Raw genomic sequence first — 20,472 nt, forward strand, 5'->3', positions numbered from 1 at the left:
TCCAGATGACCCACCAAATCTAGATCAAATTCACAACATAGATATGAGAGGGAGAACATATATTTTTTGGCCTCACCATCATCGTCAGTGGATTCTCAAATGGAATCATTGGAATAATTATATTGTTCATGGTGAAATGGACCAAGGTCTTTTACATGAAAATTCAGAATACATGCAATGGTATATACGTCGAACTAGACGATATATATCGCGTGAAGGAGCAGTATCTACAGAGGTTGTAAATCTACTTTACAATTTTAATCATTCTTGATATCATTATTCATTGTTATTTCTAACTTTATAAATTTGAATCACAGTATTATCCTGGTCATCACCAACATCAATCATATGCGGAACCTAATGTACCTCCAGTGCATGTTCCTAAATTTATGTCCCAACATCATCCATCACAAGCACAATATCAATCAACAAGTTTTTCTGGTCATACGTCTCAAGGATGTCAACAAAGTTTTCAACCACTGGGGTTCTCATCATATATACCTCAATATTCATTTCAAGTCCCTTCTACCTCAAATGTTTTTTATGGCTCCTCACAAATGTTTGCCACCACTTTCAACACTCCTTCATCTGCATATAATCTTGCACCATCTAGTTCTTGTTATCGTCCATCATTACCTACTCAAATACGTGACATGAGTCACGAAGATGAGGACGAGGATGAGGATAACAACAATAACAACGATGACGATGATGATGTTGATGATGATGACAACAGTGGTCATCATGTTCCTCAACAATAACGGACAATTACACGTCAGCATCCTAGAACAAGAGGAGGTAGAGGCCGTAAACCGAGAGGACAACAAACACAGACAAATTCAGTCCAACAAGATGAGAGACCCAGACGCATATCTAGAAAAACTCGTTGTGGGACATCGTCTCATTATTAGTTTAACAAATATGTAATTTTTATTTAAATATAATCAATTTTTAATTTAAAGTCTTTCAATTTTTTTAATGTATTTTTATTGATAGATTATTTAAACTTTAAATAAAAAACATTTAAAGTAAACTATATTAACTTAATATTATCACCAAAAATATACTAATAAAATTAACTTAATATTATTTATTATATATTTAAATATATTTTTTAACTTTTTATTTTAGAAAAATAAAATCGTAAACATTATTAAATTAGAAAAAAACAAATTTACGAAAAAAAAGGTTAACAAATTAAAAACAGGTTGCAAATAGTAAAACAACTTTATTTAAAAAAGAAAAAAAGGGAGGTTACTTTGAAGTCGTATACCTCAAAATTTTTTTAAAAAGTTTTATGACTTTTAAAGTCGTAAAACAAAATACGATTTTAAAGTCGTAAAAAAAATTATATTTACACTGAAGTCCTAAATATTGTTATGACTTTATTAAAAAATAAAAAAATAAAAAAAACATAACAGGTGTTACGACTTTTGACTTTAGAAGTCGTAACAATTGTTAGGATTTACCCCGTTTTGAATAATTTTTTAAAATATACCCGAAATGAAAAATTGTAAATTTTTTTACCCCCAATTGGTAAAAAAGCCTTATATATGTCAGTCACACAAGATATAAATATTAACTAACCTTTATTCTCTAACTTGCTTTCTTTTTGTAATGTGATACTCCTGGTACCTCTCTTTATTAATATATATATATATATATATATATATATATATATATATATATATATATATATATATATTGTGGATTTAATAATAACTTAACTTAGCATGTGTCAAGAAGATAGTAATATTTTATTTGTACAAAAGCATGTATAGTAATAGTACATAGATTGCCGTTTCTGGTTTGGGGGCCTTTTGCCCATCCCATTCAGAAAAGGGAAAAAAGTACACGTATTACCAACTCAACAAGTGGAGCAAGAGTCAATAGATAAATACCAAAGGATATGTAATTTAACACAAAGGTATCTATGATGGTCTGACAGCTTATTAGACCTAAGTATTTTTTATTCAGAGGATATTTTGCTTACCTTAATCGGCTTCATTCTTGGGTTTTCCCGGTGCCATAGCTGCTAATGTAAGATAAAGAACAGATGATGCCGTTGAAACTGGATTGACCGAAGAAGTTTGCGATCCAACTTAAATTAATTAAATTTGTTGATATTGATTTAGTTAATTAGTTTTCTTTTCAAGTTTGAATCAAATCAATTTTAACTCGTTCAATTTTTTAATTTATCTTTTTTTTATGAATCAATAAATTATTTTTACTTCTACATTAATATGTTTAAGATTTTGGCACTTGAGAATTTTTCTTCTGTTTTTGTCATTTTATTATTCTTTAAAAAATGATTATAATATTGTTTTTTCGGAGGATCTTATAATATTATTTAGTGTTACCAAATGTCTTAATTTAGTCATATTTATTTTGAATTTTTTTATATTTTGAAGTAAAAATTAAATGTCAGCTATAAAAGCCTTAAATTAAATGTCTTTGAAAATGGATTTGCATAAAAAAAGGGTAAAAGTGTGAATGATTTACTATTAATTTAAAATGGATCAAATTTGCTAATTTCTTTAAATTAAAATAAGCTTAAATATGGTTTAGGTTGTTGATAAATGAATAGTTTTTATTTGGAGTTCTTAATATTTTTTTGACTGCATTACATCTTATTATATTAAAACTTATATTTTGAATCATCATTGTTAAGTGATGATGTAACATATATTAATAGTTTACCAAATGTCATATTATCACTTAAATAATGAATAGACTAAAATTAAAAGTTTTAATATATCAAAAATTTAATGCAACAAAACAAAAAAATATATTAGAGATCTAAAATAAAAATCATTCGGTTATCAAAGACTTAAAACATATATATACCTTTTATATATATATATATATATATATATAAATGTTACATTTTTTTCTAATTTATTATTTTGATTTGAATTAGTTTTTATATTTTTTTTAATTTGTTTCTCTAATTTTTAGAAAGGATTCAAATTGGTGTTTATCATCCATTTCCTCAAAATTGTTAACCATGGAGTCTACCAGACATATAATATGTCATTATTCCTTTAAGTAGATACAAAATTGATGGCGTTGTACGCAAATAAATATTGAAAACCAAAATGAACACTTTTTAAAAATTAGAAAATTAAATTCAACAAAAAAATTAAAGAATTAAATTGAACCAAAATAATAAATTAGATGAAAGGAAAACTAATTTAACCAAAAAAAAAGTTAACATTAAGGTTAGAAACAGTTTTTTTCTTTCCTGAAGCAAAGGTCATGAAAAGTTATTATGACTAATCTTCAATTTTAATTTGAGAATAACACTTATGATACACACATGTTTTGCCTAATTAAATTAAATTGAGATAATCCATTAAGGTCAGGGTGAGAACCTTAAGTATTATGTATGAAATATTAATTTTAATTTTTAGTGTTTGCTATTGTAAAAAAAATGAGATTTAAATTACATTGAAACATATATATTTTTTAATGCTTGAAACATGCATATTTACATTAAAAGTGGGAGAATAAACATGTGTTTAAGTGTGTACTTGTTCCTTAAAAAAAGTGTGTAGTTTATTGATTTTTAATTGTTAAATGTTATTAGGGAAATATATATTTAAGTTAATCTCATTCTCAGCTGTGAATATTAAATTGAAACATATGTAACTGCCCCAGAACAAACCTACCATAAATGCATTGAACTTGTCTATTTCTGCCAAGATGGTTGGAGAAAACGGACAGAACCGGAAAACTATATTATATCAGAATTTGTTCCCACCACGACTGGCACTCAACACCATTGGATAGAATAGATACATTATCCTTTTTGGGGGGATAAAACCACGAGGTTCTTGGTCATGGGATTAATTTAATAATTTTTACTACCAAGTTTGGTCAGTTTGAATCACTAGCAGCTATTTGAGAGATATGAAAAAAAAATTGATAGAAGAATAGGACTAATTAAAAATAAATTAGCAGGAGGATAGGACTTTAATAGATACAGTTCAATATGTTCTTACAGCATATCATTATCTGCTATCATTGTATTAGTTCCATATTGATCACGTTGGGATTTTCTTTTTCAAAAAATAATTACTTTTGTTTCTTAAAAAAGAATGAATCTATCATAAAACTTTGATGATGTTATATTTTCAACAGAGACAAAGTTACGTTAATCTATGAATACTTGTAAATTTAAATAAAAATAAATAGATATTAATATTTTACTAGTTAAATTTTTAATTTTATTTTTCAATAATTACAAAATTAATAAAATATAAGAAAAAGTTTCAACCATTAGATTATAACTTTAGAGTTACGGCTGTTGCTTCCTGCACCCAAAAAATTACTTCCTACATCTTTCTGAAATGTTGTTATTTTGGTCTTTTGGATTGACCATTCTAAAAGCTAAAAAAGTGTAACCAATTCAGAAGGGAAAAAAAATAATCCATGAACCAATTTTTGAGTGCAGGAAGCAACAGTCTAGCTGGAGTTAAATGTGTGAAACCTGACTACAAACAATTCAGGTCCTACTTATATATTCATTATACAGCGATTAAAGATAAGTATGTGAGTTGTCAGATAAGCATGTAATTTTTTTCATTTAAAATAAGATGCTTTAAATAAGTATAATTTTTAAGATAAAGCTAGATAATATACATTCGTCGAGTAAGAAAAATGTTAAAATAGCACAAATACCGTGCGTGAATCCGTGATTTCTGCAAATTCTTAATTGAATTGTTTGTTTTTTAATTAACTTACTAATCGACCAATTAAATAAATAAGGTTCATTAGAAGTACTTTTTTATTATTATAAGAAGTACATTTAATTGTTTAAGAATAATTATTAAATATGAAATGTGAATAATTTAAGAATATTAAATAATTGTATTATATACTTTAATTACTTAAAAATTATAATTAAATAAAGTTTATATTTTAAATATAATAAATTCCCTATTTAAAAAAAATTATTTTCACTAACAAAAAAACATTTTTATTTTCTTAAAATTAAAATATATTTTCCGTCCTATAAATATATTAAAATTTAAATTTCGTTCGTGTAAATTACAAAATTATAATTACGATATGTTTTTTTTTTTTTATCTAGAATTAAGGTGGGATGAATCAGAACCTATATGCCAAATGCCATGGGTTTTTTCAGAATGTTTGATCTTGTGCTTTTCCCAGGTCACCCTTTGTTTTCCCACAAGTTCTTTCATCAAGCAAAACGAAAAGGGGCTCAATTGTTGTGTTCGTGTTTTTCCTACTTTCTGGATCCGAGACAACCTCATTGTTGTAGGAAGAGGGGTTCAATTTTTTTATAATTTTCGGGGACCGTCAAAAATTGAATTTTGATTATTTCTTTTTTTTTTAATTTTTCTAAATAATTTATGATAATTTTTAATTTCTAAAAATTATATTTTAAAATTTAAATTAAAAAATATGGCACATAAGTTGGGATAATTTTGAAACCATGTAAACTTAATTTCAGATAAAAAATGATACTTTATAATTTTATAAAAATGAAAAACAAAAAAAGAAATAATATATTTATGAGAAAAAAATATATTTTAACCCACTAAACCCCTTAAAAATACTTGAAAATTTGTGCAAAAGCTCAGGACACCTAATGCCAAGTCAGCGAGTAGAGAAAGAAAGAGATAATGCCATTTATCAAAGGATAGTTTTGTAATTTAAACACGAAGGTATCTATCATGGTTTGATAGCTTATTGGACTTAAATACTTAGATTCAGAGGATATTCTGCTTAACTCCATTGGCTTCTTCCTTGTGTTTTTCCCGGTACCATAGCTGCTTCTCTAAGATAAAGAACAGGGTAATGACTTTGCAATTACAGTGAACCAGATTGATCAAGAGGATAGCCTGAATTGATATCTTAAATCCTAATTTGCAGGTACTGCTTTCTTGTTAATTATTTATACCCTTTTCTTAATTATATATTATAAGTAACCACTGGATACATGCTGGTTATCTAGTAAGATCGATCTCTCCTCTCTGTTCTTCAATATTTAGCTATCAGAAGATCTACTTGTGCAATAATAAACAAACAATATCATAAAGAAAATAGAATAACTGTGGTATCTGGACTGAATCTTTGTTGTGATAACATATAACTTTCTTTTTTCACTTTATATATGCAATTCATCAAAACAAAGGTTCCATTTTGTATGTGGATGGATTCATACGTTTTGAAAGGAGGAAGGATTATCAAATAAAATCTGAAGTAATTTATACTATTTTTTTTAAAGTAGTTAACGAACAGAGCTACCTATGAGTTATATATCTAGAGACATAGCAAAAAAAAAAAAAAAACATTTTACGAATTTGAAGAAGAAAAAAAGTAACTTTGAATTTAGAGACTAAAATAGGAAGACTTCGATATTTAGGAGACTAAAAACATATTTAATTCTTAAGATCTCATTTGTAGTGATTGTAAATTTTTAGTTTTCAAACTTCAAAAAGCAAAACATGCTTGAATAAAAAGAATGCGTTGAAATGGTTTTAAAATAAAATTCAAAACTATTATAACTCACGTTTGAAAAATAGAAAAAAAGAAGAGTTTTTAGTTCTAATTTTAAACTTTTAGAAGTTGTCTCATATATATATATATATATATATATATATATATATATATATATATATATATATATATATATATATATATTCCTTCATCCTTCCACCTCTCACCTAATTTTCTTAGTTTTTCAAAGAGTCTCTGCTAAAGGGGGAAAAATGGAATTGGGCAATGGACTTGACTTGAACCCATCCGATCAAATGTAGAAGTTGAGCTTTAAATTTTGATTATGAATAAAATCTAGGCCTTTTTAGTGGGTTCAACTCACAATAACATGTATAAAATTAGATTTCACTAGGCTTATAGAACTCAATTTAGAAGTCTAAATTGAATATGGACTTTTGGGCTCACCACATGATAGCTTGTGACTTGAATCAAGCCTATCACCACCCAAGCTCACACCTCACTCTTGAGCTTTAAATTTTGAGCACAAATGTAATTTGATCATTTTTAGCCTCACCACATGATAGCTTGTGACTTGAATCAAGCCTATCACCACCCAAGCTCACACCTCACTCTTGAGCTTTAAATTTTGAACACAAATGTAATTTGATCATTTTTAGCCCCACTCGATTATAGTATAAATCTATACAAATTAAACTTTCATTGGACTTAAAGGCTCATTATAGAAGTCTAAATTAAACTTTTTATCTTGATGTATTGTAGTTTGTAACTCATATTGAACTCGCCATCAACCTTCTAAATATTTGTGATTTAAGTAAATAGTAACCATAAAAAAACTACAATAAATATAGCAAAAAAACGGATTTACTTTAAATGTATTTTTTTATTGTTATTTAATCACAAATTATGGTTATATAATAAATTTATTAATTTTTTAAATAATTGTGTCAAAATCATATCTAACATGGATTTTTTATTCTGAAAAATGATATTTTATTAGTTATTAGTGTAAGAATCTTTTATATTGACAATATATATGGAAAAAAAACGTAAAATAAATATAGAAGTGCGAAAAGAAAACTAATATTATAGGAGGCAATTAATTAATGTTAACTTACCTATATAGATAGTAAATAGTAATTTAATCACGTGCTATATCATAAATTTATTAACTTTTTTTTATAATAGTTTACTCACAAGCATGTCTAACATGGATTTTTATTCCTAACAAAAACATGATATTTGATTAGTAATTAGTGTAAGAATCTTTTATATTGACAGTATACATGAAAAAAAAAAGTGAAAAAAAATATAGAAGTGCAAAAAGAATACTAATATCATAGGAGGCAATTAATTAGTGTTAACTTACCTATATACGATGCAGTAAACCTATATGTTTATCTGAAGTAAAAACATATATGTTTGATATTTACAGTGGCAAACTGAAAAATTAAAATGCCATACATTTGGTGTCTCTACTCTGCAGGTTGCAAAAATACAGAAAAATAGTTCACAAGATGAACATCCTCCGCTCTTTTTGGAACAGTCCCACTGGTCTAAAAACAACTCATTTTTGGGGTCCTGCCTTCAATTGGAGCCTTCCTTTTGCGGTAGATATATTGTTACTTAATTTTCTATATTCGAGTAATCAAGTTAATAATTTGTTATTGCAAGTTGAAAATTGTTTTCCACTTGTTGAAAACAAATTGGAGTCTATTTGTTCTATGTCAATCTTATTTATTATATACTATAATTTATTTTTTTATTAAATTTTGTTTTCAGCATATTCATCAAAATAGTATGTGGCCTTAATTTTATTGTTACTCTCTAGTCTCTATCAAGAGAAAACTAAGTTAAACTGTAGCTAAATATTAATAAATAAATGTGAAATGAGAATAATTCATCTAATTTTCATTTTATCAGGCAGCAATGGACACAAAGAAACCACCGGAAACAATATCTGTCAATATGACCGGAGGTTAATTAATTAATTCCTATTTAGTGTTAACTTTTGTTTGAGAAGAATTAATTCGTAATTGAATCCATTGTTTTTATTTCCTATTTATATAAGGCTCCTAGTTAATTTAATTTTGGAAATCAATTAATAAATCGAACTAGTGCAGTTATGTGTGTTTATTCGGCATCGTTCATGAGGTTTGCTTGGGTGGTGCGACCGCGTAACCTACATCTTCTTGCATGCCATGTCACCAATGAGACTATGCAACTATATCAACTCTCAAGGTGGTTCAGAGCTCAAAGGTAATTAATATATTCTCATGACAATTTAATTAAATTTAAGACTACTTTAAACCAAATCATCTAAATCCTTCATCACTAATTAATATTGATAGCTCATAAACACTGAAACACATAGAAATATAGAATTAATGGATTTTATTTTTATTTGAAGGGCCATTAAGAATAGGTCTTTAATTGGCGGGCAAGAAATATGACTGAGTAATTTATAGGAGATTAAAATATACTACACCTTTTATACGATTTCGACTTGCTTTAACACATAAAATTAATGTTTTCACATGATAAATGATAATTTTGGTTTCTAATATATAAATTAGTGACAATTTAGTTTTTAAGAAAACAAAAACTTTAATTTAATTTATGAATGTGTAAAAAAATATAACAATTATGCTCTGCAATTAAGTTTTTATGTATCAGTTTATTATTAAATTATAATGCTGAAATCAATCTCTTGTAGGACAAAATGGAATTGTTGCATTTTTTAATTTAGGGACTAAATTAGAATGTTAAATCTTTCAAGAAAGAAAGTGTGTTTACAAGTTCAGATACCAAAATATTCATTTATAAGAATTTGCTTTATGTTTCTCCTTTAAGGGTAATAATAAAAAAGGCACTTGGACGATTTTCTTCTGGTATTTATGTTTGAGTTCAGTTCGTTTTACAATTTACATATCCATAATTATATTCAATTATATAAATAATATCATTTTTAAAAATAATTATTGTGATTCACATAATTTAACATTTATAAAAAAATTAGAACAAAATATGTTTGAGATCTTTTTGTAAAATTTAAAAAATATTAATTTGGTTCTCATAAAAAATTTCGTATTAATTTGTTCTCTATAAAAATTGTTTAATTTATTTTAAAATATTTTAACCATCATAGACTATTTAATTCCTTTACAAGTATAAATTTATTAATCATGTGTTATCATCGAAGATTATAAAAAATATGTTTTATTTTTGTAGAGATATAAAAAGTTTTATGAAGATCAAATTAATACTTTTTAAATTTACAAGGAATTTTAAACATATTTTATCCTAAAAATTATTAAAATTATTTTACAAAATTTAATGCTGAGTAATTTTAATTGACAAATACCACACCCACATACACTCACACATACTAACACTAATATGATTTGATTGTTTAATATACAGGACCCTTGAACAGAACAAAAAGGAAACAGATGCAGAGTGAAACGTGATTTGTTTGAACTTTGAAATTCAAAGAAAAAATTTGTCCTATAGCTTTAGAAACAATTCCTTGACAGTAAAAAATAAAATAAAAAACAAAAAAAAAACAACGCCTTTATGACTTGTCATTTACAGTTGACTGTTTTAATATGCTTTGCAATTTGGCCACATTAGAACTTTTTATAATTATATTGTATTAAAATAATTGTTTATTTCATATATTTCTTCCGTTTTTAAGATCTAATTATCTAATTTACTAAAATTAAAAAAATAATTTGGTTAATAATAATAAACTTATCTTAATTTATATATTTTTTAAAAAAACTTTTTTTGTCATTAATATTTTATTTTCTTCTAAGTATTTATTAGTACAAGAATATTTTAATTTAAAAATAATTAATGTAATAAATATTATGGATTGAATCTTTTTTCTTACAGACATTATGGATTGAGTATTATATATATGAAGAACAAATACTACTTCTAATTTAGATCTGGTAAGAAACAGACGAAATATATTTTTATTAGTTAAATTTATTATGACGAAAACACTTTCTTATAATAATTATTATAGTACGTTTTTTATACCAAGGATGATCTTTCCTGCACCCCATAGGAAACCTGAATGAACCAAATTACCTTTGCAATCAACCTGCTCCTCCCACTTCCCAGCCTTCCTCTTCTTCAAAACCCCTGTCACCACCATGTTTTCCTCACCCAAATCTCCATGGTCACCAATTCAGACAAAAACAAGTAGTAATAAGGGCCTAATTGCAAAAAAAAAAAAAAAAAAATAGTGCATTTCCTCTCGGCTAGTGATTGTTCTTCATGGTTGTTATTGATCTGATGCGAAATGCCAAACGGAAGAATTGCTACCAAAAATAATGCTAACAAAAAGAGAATGATTATTACAGTAAAAATGGGGAGATGTATGTTAGAATTTTCCTATATCAATTTATGACGGCTACAATTAATTGTAATGTTTTCTTTACGAAAAATGAACTAATCTTATGATGTATTTGATGATACTTAAGCCCTACTAATAATATAATTAGTTGTTTATATACTTTAAACACCTAACACCTAATTCTCATAGGAAATAATGTGGGTCTAATCACTAAGTTCATAATAAAAGGTATTTATGATTAATAAAAAGTAAAATTAGCTTTCATTTATTGTCACGACAATCAATTAGTCACTAGGTTTGTCTTACGGAAAACTCTAAACTTTTAAAGTATGTGATCAAGTAAAGGAATGCTTAGCTTTTGGATTTCTGAATGTTACCCCCCAACAAAGTTTTATATTCTTGATCATGTTTGGTGGTATTCTAAATTCATATAAATCCGTTCGTGATAAATTATTTATTTTACATTTAATATCAGAGCCTACTTGTATGATTTAGAACTTGGTATATTCTTTTGATTTCAATTGAATGATGCGTTCTTGAGCCTTTTTCATATCTCTATTTTTGACGATTTACGCCGCTGCCGTGAATTCATATTTGATCAGATACGAAGAATATTGTTTTACCGCACTTCTAAAATTGTTCGAGTTTTAAGTGTCAATATTAACTATTATTGTTACGCGTGAATGATCTCAATTATCTTTCATTATGTGTCTTGACAGTTTTTTGAAATTGCCAGATTGGGGTGAGTTTCAATAGCAGTGATTTTCAATTGAGAATTGTTTTGCGGTATTGTTTTAAAATCGATCGCTACAGTGCGCGAATTATTTGCGTCAGTTCAATTGTTATTCAATTCAATTGCTATCCGCAAAAAATACAATAGTTTTTGCTTAATTGTATTTACGGAATTCAATATTTCTTGATTGTATTTCAACTCCAACAACCAGTATATATTAATATAATACTCTATTACATGGATTCATATAAAGATAAGCGGTATACCTGTTTTTTCAATTCAAGCAGTTATACATTGAATGCATAATTATTATCTCTTTCATTAGTTTATTCGATGTTATTGAATGCATAATTATTATCTCTTTTACAAATGTTCCAAATAATATAAGCACTAAAATGAAAAATTCAAGCATTGTTTCCCTAAATACTTATACAATATTAGCAATTTTTATGTAAATATCAACTTAAGCTAACGGATATAAGAAAGCATAAAAACACAAACTTTAGTCAATTTTGTAAAGATTAAAACAAAACAATTGCATAACACAAGGTTAAAATAATCTTTTGTGGTTTTATAATCAAAACAAAGTTGAAAATAGAATATTTAACCGATAACAAAGGTATAGTTGGGGTTAGACTTCATCAAACTCTACTCTCTTCTCGCTTTAATGCACAATACGTATTTCAGTGTTAAAATCAATCAATAAATGTTTTCTTAGTTATAATCTCTTAGATGAAAAGAGTCTTAGTTCCTTTATTAAGTCTTGACCCCTCAATAACTTAAAAAAGGAACTAGCTTTAAGCTTAGTAACGCAAGATAACCAATGAACTAAGCTTCATTCCTAGACATCAAGTTCATTGGGTATTTTGTTTCAGCTCTGGACAATGAAAGCATTTCCCAACAACAATCATGTCCTAAAATTGTATCATGGTTGGTCCTTCCACAACAAGTATTAAACAAAGAAACAAAATACTAACATTGAACACAAACAACTGAATATACACATGCACGCACGCACACACACACACACACACACGCATGCATGCACACACACACACACAAAGAGGTAAATGAGAGTTTGAGTAAGGTTACATCTAACCCTACCAATGGAGAAACTAATGAGAGTTTGAGTAAGGTTACATCTAATGCTACCAATGGAGAAACTTAACTACACACACACACAAACAAAAAGAGGTAAATGAGAGTTTGAGTAAGGTTACATCTAACCCTACCAATGGAGAAACCTAGCTACTCATAGCCATGAGTAGCTCTGAAATACATGAAAGATGGAAGATAAATGGAGAAGAGGACCTAAGGGAAGAACTTCTCTCCAAAGGAATAGTGGGAACTTAGTGCCTCGGGACAACAGAAAAATGAAGAGCCATCATTTATTAAACAAACATCCACTTTAAATACATAAAAAATCATTTTTGGCAACAATTTTTGCTTAGCTAGGCTTGAATCTTTTGCTCTCTGTCTAAATTTTATCTTAGCCTGAAATTTTGGATTAACAATTGTCTTTAAGTCATTCCTTGCACACTTCTAGCTTTTGCTCCAATTTCATTTTCAACTTCAACCTCCATTTCTACAAAAAGGGATTAGAAATACTAAGATAACCACAATATTAAACAACTAACTAAAATGTTAAAACTTTATAAAACTAGATTAAATTGAGTTTGACAAGACTCCAAATAAAAAGAAAAGTGAGAAATTTTCCTCTAAATTTATTCACAAATTAAGTATCTTAGGCAATTATCAATAATTGAGTAATTGATATTGCACTTATTATGTGTCATTCAATTCACCAGTAAAGAGCTTTGGAGATGAGCCATCTATCTCAATTCAGCCTTACTAGTGACCTTGGTAAATATTTGGGTGTCTCGTTACTCCAACAAAAGAAGAGGGAAACTTATGACTACTTACTTCAAAAGACCCATTGTCGCAACCTACCCTTCGGCGGGAGGGCGATGCGTGACTCGCGTGATGCGTGTTCCACGAAAGGAATACGCGCGGAGTCGCCACCAACGTTTATTTGAGGAAAACGTCGGAAAAACCGGAAAAGACGTGATCTACGAACTTTTTAAGTGAAAGGTTCGGGAGTTGTATTTACGCACGGGGAAGGTATTAGCACCCCACATGTCCGTCACAAGAGACGGCGGCCTTTAATCGAATGTGCAAACATTACCTTGATTTTACGTTCCCTTTTTTATGTCTTTATATCCTTTATACCCTTTTTATATTTTTCTCTTTTTGTGGTCGACAAGGGTGTTTCCCTTTGCTCCTACGTATTCCTCAATTGCGATGAGGAAATCAGACCTACGTAGTTCTTTCTTATCAAGTGATTCTTTTTTACTTAAAAGGTGATCATTTTAAGGCGTTGGACCTTGAAAAATGATCCATTTTACTTAGCAAGAAATTGAAATGATAAAATTCAAAAACCTATTTTAATGGACGAGCTTGACTAGGCGAGTTGATTTTAGCCTTAGTTTCACTTTAGTTGTTAGTCAATTCGGTTAAGAATGAGAAATCCCAAAGAGAAAACGTCCGATTGATTTTCCGCTTTATTTTACTAAAAAGATGTTTTTTTTATTATTATATTATTTTTTACCTCTTTTTGATTTCCAACGTGGTTACAGCACGACCGAACGGTCGGAATTCATTTTAACCGAAGTTAACGGATAATACAATTCGAACGATCGGTGGAAATTTATTTTATTTTTAGGTTAAGCGAGAAATGACTTAAATAAAATGGCTTAAGCACGTCAAAACGGGGTATAAAAAGTAAATGAAACGAGAATAAAAATACACGAAACACAATGTGGACCACCACGGGTACATAGAATGAATCAAAAAGCTTGGTTCGAGGTACTTACCCGTTGAAGATCGAAGAACGATGAAGAACGAATGAAGAACGTCGAAGAACGGTCGAAACCTTCGCGAAATTCCTCACGGAAACGTTACGGAAACGTTTCGGAAGCACCTCGGCTTATATTTTCTTCACGGAAACAATTTTTCCAAGCAAATCGAAAGAGAGAGAAGTGCCTAAGGGGCTGACCCTTTTCCTTCTCACTTCCTCCCCTATTTATAGCAAAATAGGGGAGATGCTTGCCGCCCAGCTCGCCCAGGCAAGCAGGGTTGCTTCCTCCAACAGCAACAGCCTTCTAGAGGAATATTCTGGAGGGCTCAAGTAGGTCTGGTTGCTATTTGCACCCCCATTTTTACTAAGTACACCCCCTGCCTTTTTTTGGTGATTCTTTTTTCGTAAAGTTACGGAAACTTACGAATTTCGTAACGATACTTATTTTCTTTCCGTAATGTTACGGAACCTTGTGGATTACATAATCATCCCCTTTTTGACTTACGGAATGTTACGGAACCTCACTAATTGTGCAACGATGCCTCCATTTGATTTCCGGTATGTCACGGAACTTTACGGATTGTGCATCAATATTTTCTTTTGTTTTCCGACATGTCCCGGAATTTCACAAATTGCCTAATGATGGGTGCCAAGCACCTTACAAGGACCAAACAAAGGTCGCATGTCATCAAGCAAAGGTTCCCGGACGAAATTAGGGTATGACAGTTGCCCCTCTTTACTTGTCTTTTATTGGAGATAAAAGGAAAGTAAAGATAAGACACTAATTTCGTTCCTCTTGAATGACGAGAGTCGCGGGTGACCATAAAATCTCTGCATGCAAATGACTTGTTGTTCCCGAGGGAACAAAAGGTGCAGAAGACGATGTCAGTCTCTGCATGCTATCAAGCGTTCTGTCTTACAGATAGCAAAAGAATGTTTATACGGATAACCACTCGGGTATTTCCGCCCATCAGCGTGACTCAAAAGTCAGTATGACAGATCTTGTGAGTGCGGAAGATGATGTAAATCTCCGCGTGTCAACGGGCTTGTCGGCCGCGATTGACGAAGGGTGCAGAATGACCATAATTTGTCTCTGCGTGCCATCGGACACGACTGTGTCTGAATGGCAAAGGGGTGCGGAATGACCAAATTTTGTCTCCGCATGTCATCGGGCCCGCCGCCTCTGGATGACAAAAGGGTGCAGAATGACCATAATTTGTCTCTGCGTGCCATTGGACACGACTGTGTCTGAATGGCAAAGGGGTGCGGAATGACCAAATTTGTCTCTGCATGTCACATGACCTCAGGGTCAGTATGACTGAGCTTGTGGGGCGGCCGACAAAAGCAAGGCTCTTGCTCCTACGTATCCTCCAATGAGGAACTCTGACCTACGTAGTTCTGGATAACTTGTGAGACTTGAAAAAGTCTCCACCGGAAGATGCCGACATCTCCGGAAAGGGCGCAGATGACCACATTGGCCTTTGCTCATCAATCACACTTGGGGTTACTGAATGACGAGGTGCGGATAACCGTAAGGTGTCTCCGCGGGCTACCAGCTCTTGGGTCATGGTAACAAAAAGCGGTGCGGTCGACAAAAGCGAGGCTCTTGCTCCTACGTATCCTCCAATGAGGAACTCAGACCTACGTAGTTCTGGATAACTTGTGAGACTTAAAAAAAAGTCTCAGTGTTTTCTCCACTAAAATGCAAACATGCTTTAGCAAAGAGACAAATATTCCAATTGATTTAGAGCAGCATATGCTTTTTGAGTGAAAAACAATGCGTCTACCAGGGAAGGAGAGTATGCCGATGAAATTTTCTCATAACCATAAATGAGATTTTGGATGTTAGCATTTCGTTTCTAAATGACCATTTAGAGGAAACACTGGGTTCGACAAAAATAGAAGAAATCCACTCAAAGTGTATCAATCTCACACAGGTAAGTGTTTCATCCTAATTCCGAACCATAGATATGTCATGACTTGACTTTGCAAATTATTTCCTATCAAATCAAAAATTACATGTGTGATCATGGATCAATAGGGCTTCCCTTGGGAATGGGTTCTTTTGGTGGGTTTTTTTCGGCTTTTGGGTGTTTTTGGCCTTTTCCTTTTCTGTTTCTGTTTTGCACGAGGCGAACAAGTCACCGACGCACAGGATTTTGGTTGGTAATCAAAGGGAGAAGACCACTTTCAGGTCGTGGTTTCCTTTCCTTTTTTTTTTTGTTCATTTGGTGACAATTCTGTATTGTACAGATATTGTCCGGTCCAAAGACCTTTCTGCACATTTCTTCTGATTTCTTTCGATCCTTGATCAGGAGCTTTCTTTCCTTCCTTTTACTTTCTCCCACTCTTTGGTTGGGAATTTTCTTTCTTTTCTTTTCGCTTTCTCCCACTCTTTGATTGGGAATTTCCTTTCCTCTCTTTTTTCCTTCGATTGGAAATTTTCCTTCTCTCTTTTTTTTGCTTTCTCTTTGATTGGAAATTTTCCTTCTTTTTTTTCTTTGATTGGAAATTTTCCTTCTCTTCTTTTTTGCTTCCGAGGGTAAGGATTGACATTCTCACCCTGGGTCAAGGTTGATGGTGAGTTAGGATTTTGGCTCAAAGCTTGTAGAATGGCCAGACATGATACATGTCAGGGTTTGGTTTGGTTCAAGGGTAAAAGGGATGCCCCACATTATTTCCATGACACAAATGCAAAAATGATGATTTGGAAACTTTATGCAAAACTGGTCATGCATGCACCTATGCGGACACTCAAGTGTCAAATTTTTATGGTCATGTGATGCTAGGGCTCAGGATTCATTTCCTCTATTTTAGTCAACCCAATGTTTCCAAAATATGTTCTTTTATCCATTTGTGCATTCATCCAAGTCCATTTCGGGCGTCTGGGAAAATTTTCACAGCATTCACCCTTCAGGTGTATACACATTTTTTCAAAAACTAGTTATGATCAGTGAATTTTTCTTTAAAGAAAAGTTGGAAGTCATCTCTTTTCAAAAGCATGTTGGTTTTTCAGCTAGACAACTTATTTTTCTTTTTTCTCTCTTTTTCCTTTTTTTTATTTGTTTATTTCTTTTTCTTGTTTGTTTTGTTTTTTTTTCTTTTTTTTTCATGAGGTATTTTGCTACCTAAACATGTGTATATTTTTGTGAGGTATTTTTGCTATATACATGCATATCCAAGGTATCTTGCTACCTAAACGTACATATATATATATATTTTGTGAGGTATCTTTTTGCTACATACATGCATATCTAAGGTATCTTGCTACCTAAACATACACATATATATTTTGCGAAGTGTGTTTTTGTTTACATACATGCATATCTAAGGTATCTTTCTACCTAAACATACATATATATATTTTGTGAAGTATTTTTTTGTTACATACATGCATATCTAAGGTATCTTTCTACCTAAACATACATATATATATTTTGTGAAGTGTTTCTTTTGTTTACATACATGCATATCTAAGGTATTTTCACTACCTAAACATACATATATATATTTTGTGAGGTATGACTACCTTCCGAGCTTGCGCTTGTTTTATTTAAATTCCCAAGATCATGAGCAACTAGGTGCGTCCTACTATAAAAAGTGATCAAATAACAAGCATAGATTCAAAAGGTACTAGGTTGCCTCCTAGTAGCGCTTCTTTAACGTCTTGAGCTGGACGCCTAATGATTCGTCGGTCATGGACCTAGTACTTTGCTTACCTTTGGCTTTGGACTTGGTCGCCTATTGGTCGGCCATGTGGTGTAGGCAATACTCAAACCTTTTTGTGGATGAGCAGAGGTGAACTCTAGAGGTGATGGCGGTGCGTCTGTTGCCCACTACCGGCCATCCCAATGCTGATGTGGTGTTTCGCCCTGCGCCTGCCTGGGGGCGCAATACTTCTTGATGAAAGCTCGATTGGTAGGGGGGCCGGATGACCTTGCTGGGGGCGACAGGCACTCCCTAGAACTGACAGAGACCCGTATTTAGAGCTGGCAACTCCAAGACCCTGTTGGCCTTCTTCGGGTCCACTAGGTGTCTTGCGGGCACAATCCCTGCAAACAATAGATGACATCAGAAATCAGTTGGGGGAGGTGCACACTTACCTATGCCACGACGACATGAACTTGCTGGGGGAAACGGGCGCCCTGTAGGGCCGACAGAGGCCCGTAACCAGAGCTAGAAACCCCAAGGCCCTGTTGGACTTCTTCAGGTCCACTGGGTGTCTTTGTGGGTGCGATCCCTGCAAGCAATAGATGGTATCAGAAATCAGTTGAACCATATGCATACTTACCCATGTCGGGACGACACAGACCAACTGATACTTTTGCAGGGGGAGATTGGCATTGCGATCGTTGGGCAGAATGTTGCTAAGTAGCAATGTCATCTATATCTGTGTAAGAGTGGTCATGTTGGTGCGCATGATCCGCACTCGTCTCTTTGCAGCGACACAGGTGAAATCTTGCCCCGATATGCATAGTAGCCGTGTGATAGCCTCCCTCTCTGGTTGTGCTCGCACAGTTGGCCCTCCTCCAATATCAGGGGGTGGCCCAGGAACCGTTAAAAGGAAACTACTGGTCCCTTAACCGGGAGTTTAAGTCTCGATTAAGCATTTAAGGACAGAGGACCTTAAACTCTCTTAAGGTGCGGATGTGGAGCACACTGAAAATGAGGACACGTAGCCCTCTAAAGGTGAGGGCGTGGAGCCCTCTCAAGGCGAGGATGTGTAGTCCACTGGAGGTGAGGGCGTGCAGCCCTCTGTTGGCGAGGACGTGGAGTCCTCTTCAGGGTGAGGGCGTGCAGCCCTCTGTTGGCAAGGACGTGTAGTCCTCTCAAGGTGAGGGCGTGCAGCCCTCTGTTGGCGAGGACGTGTAGTCCTCTAAAGGTGAGGGCGTGTAGCCCTACGAAGGCGAGGACGTGTAGTCCTCTAAAGGTGAGGGCGTGTAGCCCTACAAAGGTGAGGACATGCAGTCCTCTGATGGCGAGGGCGTGTAGCCCTCTGAAGGTGAGGACGTGTGGTCCTCTAAAGGTGAGGGCGTGTAGCCCTACGAAGGTGAGGACATGCAGTCCTCTGATGGTGAGGACGTGTAGTCCTCTCAAGGTGAAGGCATGCAGCCCTCTGTTGGCGAGGGCGTGTAGCCCTTTGAAGGTGAGGACGTGTAGTCCTCTAAAGGTAAGGGTAACTAGTACCCAAGGCGAGGACGTGTAGTCCTCTGGAGGTGAGGGCGTGCAGCCCTCTGATGGTGAGGACGTGTAGTCCTCTCAAGGCGAGGGCGTGTAGCCCTACGAAGGTGAGGACATGCAGTCCTCTGATGGCGAGGGCGTGTAGCCCTCTGAAGGTGAGGACGTGTAGTCCTCTGAAGGTGAGGGTAACTAGTACCCAAGGGTCCACCCTTATGAGAAAGCAAGAGATCGACTCATCGAGAGGGCCGGTCATCCCAAATCCACAAGATTTGGACATTAGATGTAGGAAATCCATGCAGTTAACATGATTTTTAGGGATGCAGATGCATGCAACCTTTGTCGTGAAATTTGGTAAATGCGGACTTCATATGAAACAATGCAATGTAATGGAAAGTTGTACAATGTTCATGACATTCTTTCCCTATTTTGATTTTGATTTTGATTTGATTTTTTTTTGGAAAACACAAATTGAATTTCCTTTTGAAAGAGGTGATAGTCCATGCAACCTTATCTTATCTTTTGCAAATCTCTTTGAGAACTCCCTCAGAGTGTGTGTTCTGCTTGATTTAGTCACTTGACCATTTTGGAGTGACGGCAATGGAGTCGTTTGATGTTTAATCAATCCATTGAAATCCTAGGGTTTATCCCCTTTTTTTTTTGTTGAAAACATCGATGGGTGAGAACTTTTGATCGGCCCCTATGTTCACTTGAGGCTCATGCACGGTGTCCCTCATTGCCCCAGTGTAAGGCTTTGAGGTACCAATCGTTGTCTTTCATCATGACCTTGTAGGAGGGAACCTATTGGGGGAGAACTTCTAATCTGCCCCTAGGTTCACTTGAGGCTCATGC

The 20,472-nt window shown here is 32.7% G+C and overlaps 1 protein-coding gene across 1 annotated transcript; it reads left to right on the plus strand.

Annotated features, from left to right (window-relative positions):
- The first annotated feature begins 5,740 nt into the window (after positions 1–5,740).
- On the plus strand, positions 5,741–10,073 carry LOC106794112 (mitochondrial pyruvate carrier 1). The gene is made up of 5 exons (XM_003553866.5): positions 5,741–5,901; positions 7,973–8,096; positions 8,410–8,464; positions 8,610–8,745; positions 9,910–10,073. The coding sequence occupies exons 2-5, from the start codon at positions 8,004–8,006 to the stop codon at positions 9,947–9,949; spliced, it is 324 nt and encodes a 107-aa protein (XP_003553914.1). The 5' UTR covers positions 5,741–5,901; positions 7,973–8,003; the 3' UTR covers positions 9,950–10,073.
- The last annotated feature ends 10,399 nt before the right edge of the window (positions 10,074–20,472 follow it).

This window comes from Glycine max, chromosome 19 (assembly GCF_000004515.6).
Source record: "Glycine max cultivar Williams 82 chromosome 19, Glycine_max_v4.0, whole genome shotgun sequence".
NCBI classification, from domain to species: domain Eukaryota; kingdom Viridiplantae; phylum Streptophyta; class Magnoliopsida; order Fabales; family Fabaceae; genus Glycine; species Glycine max.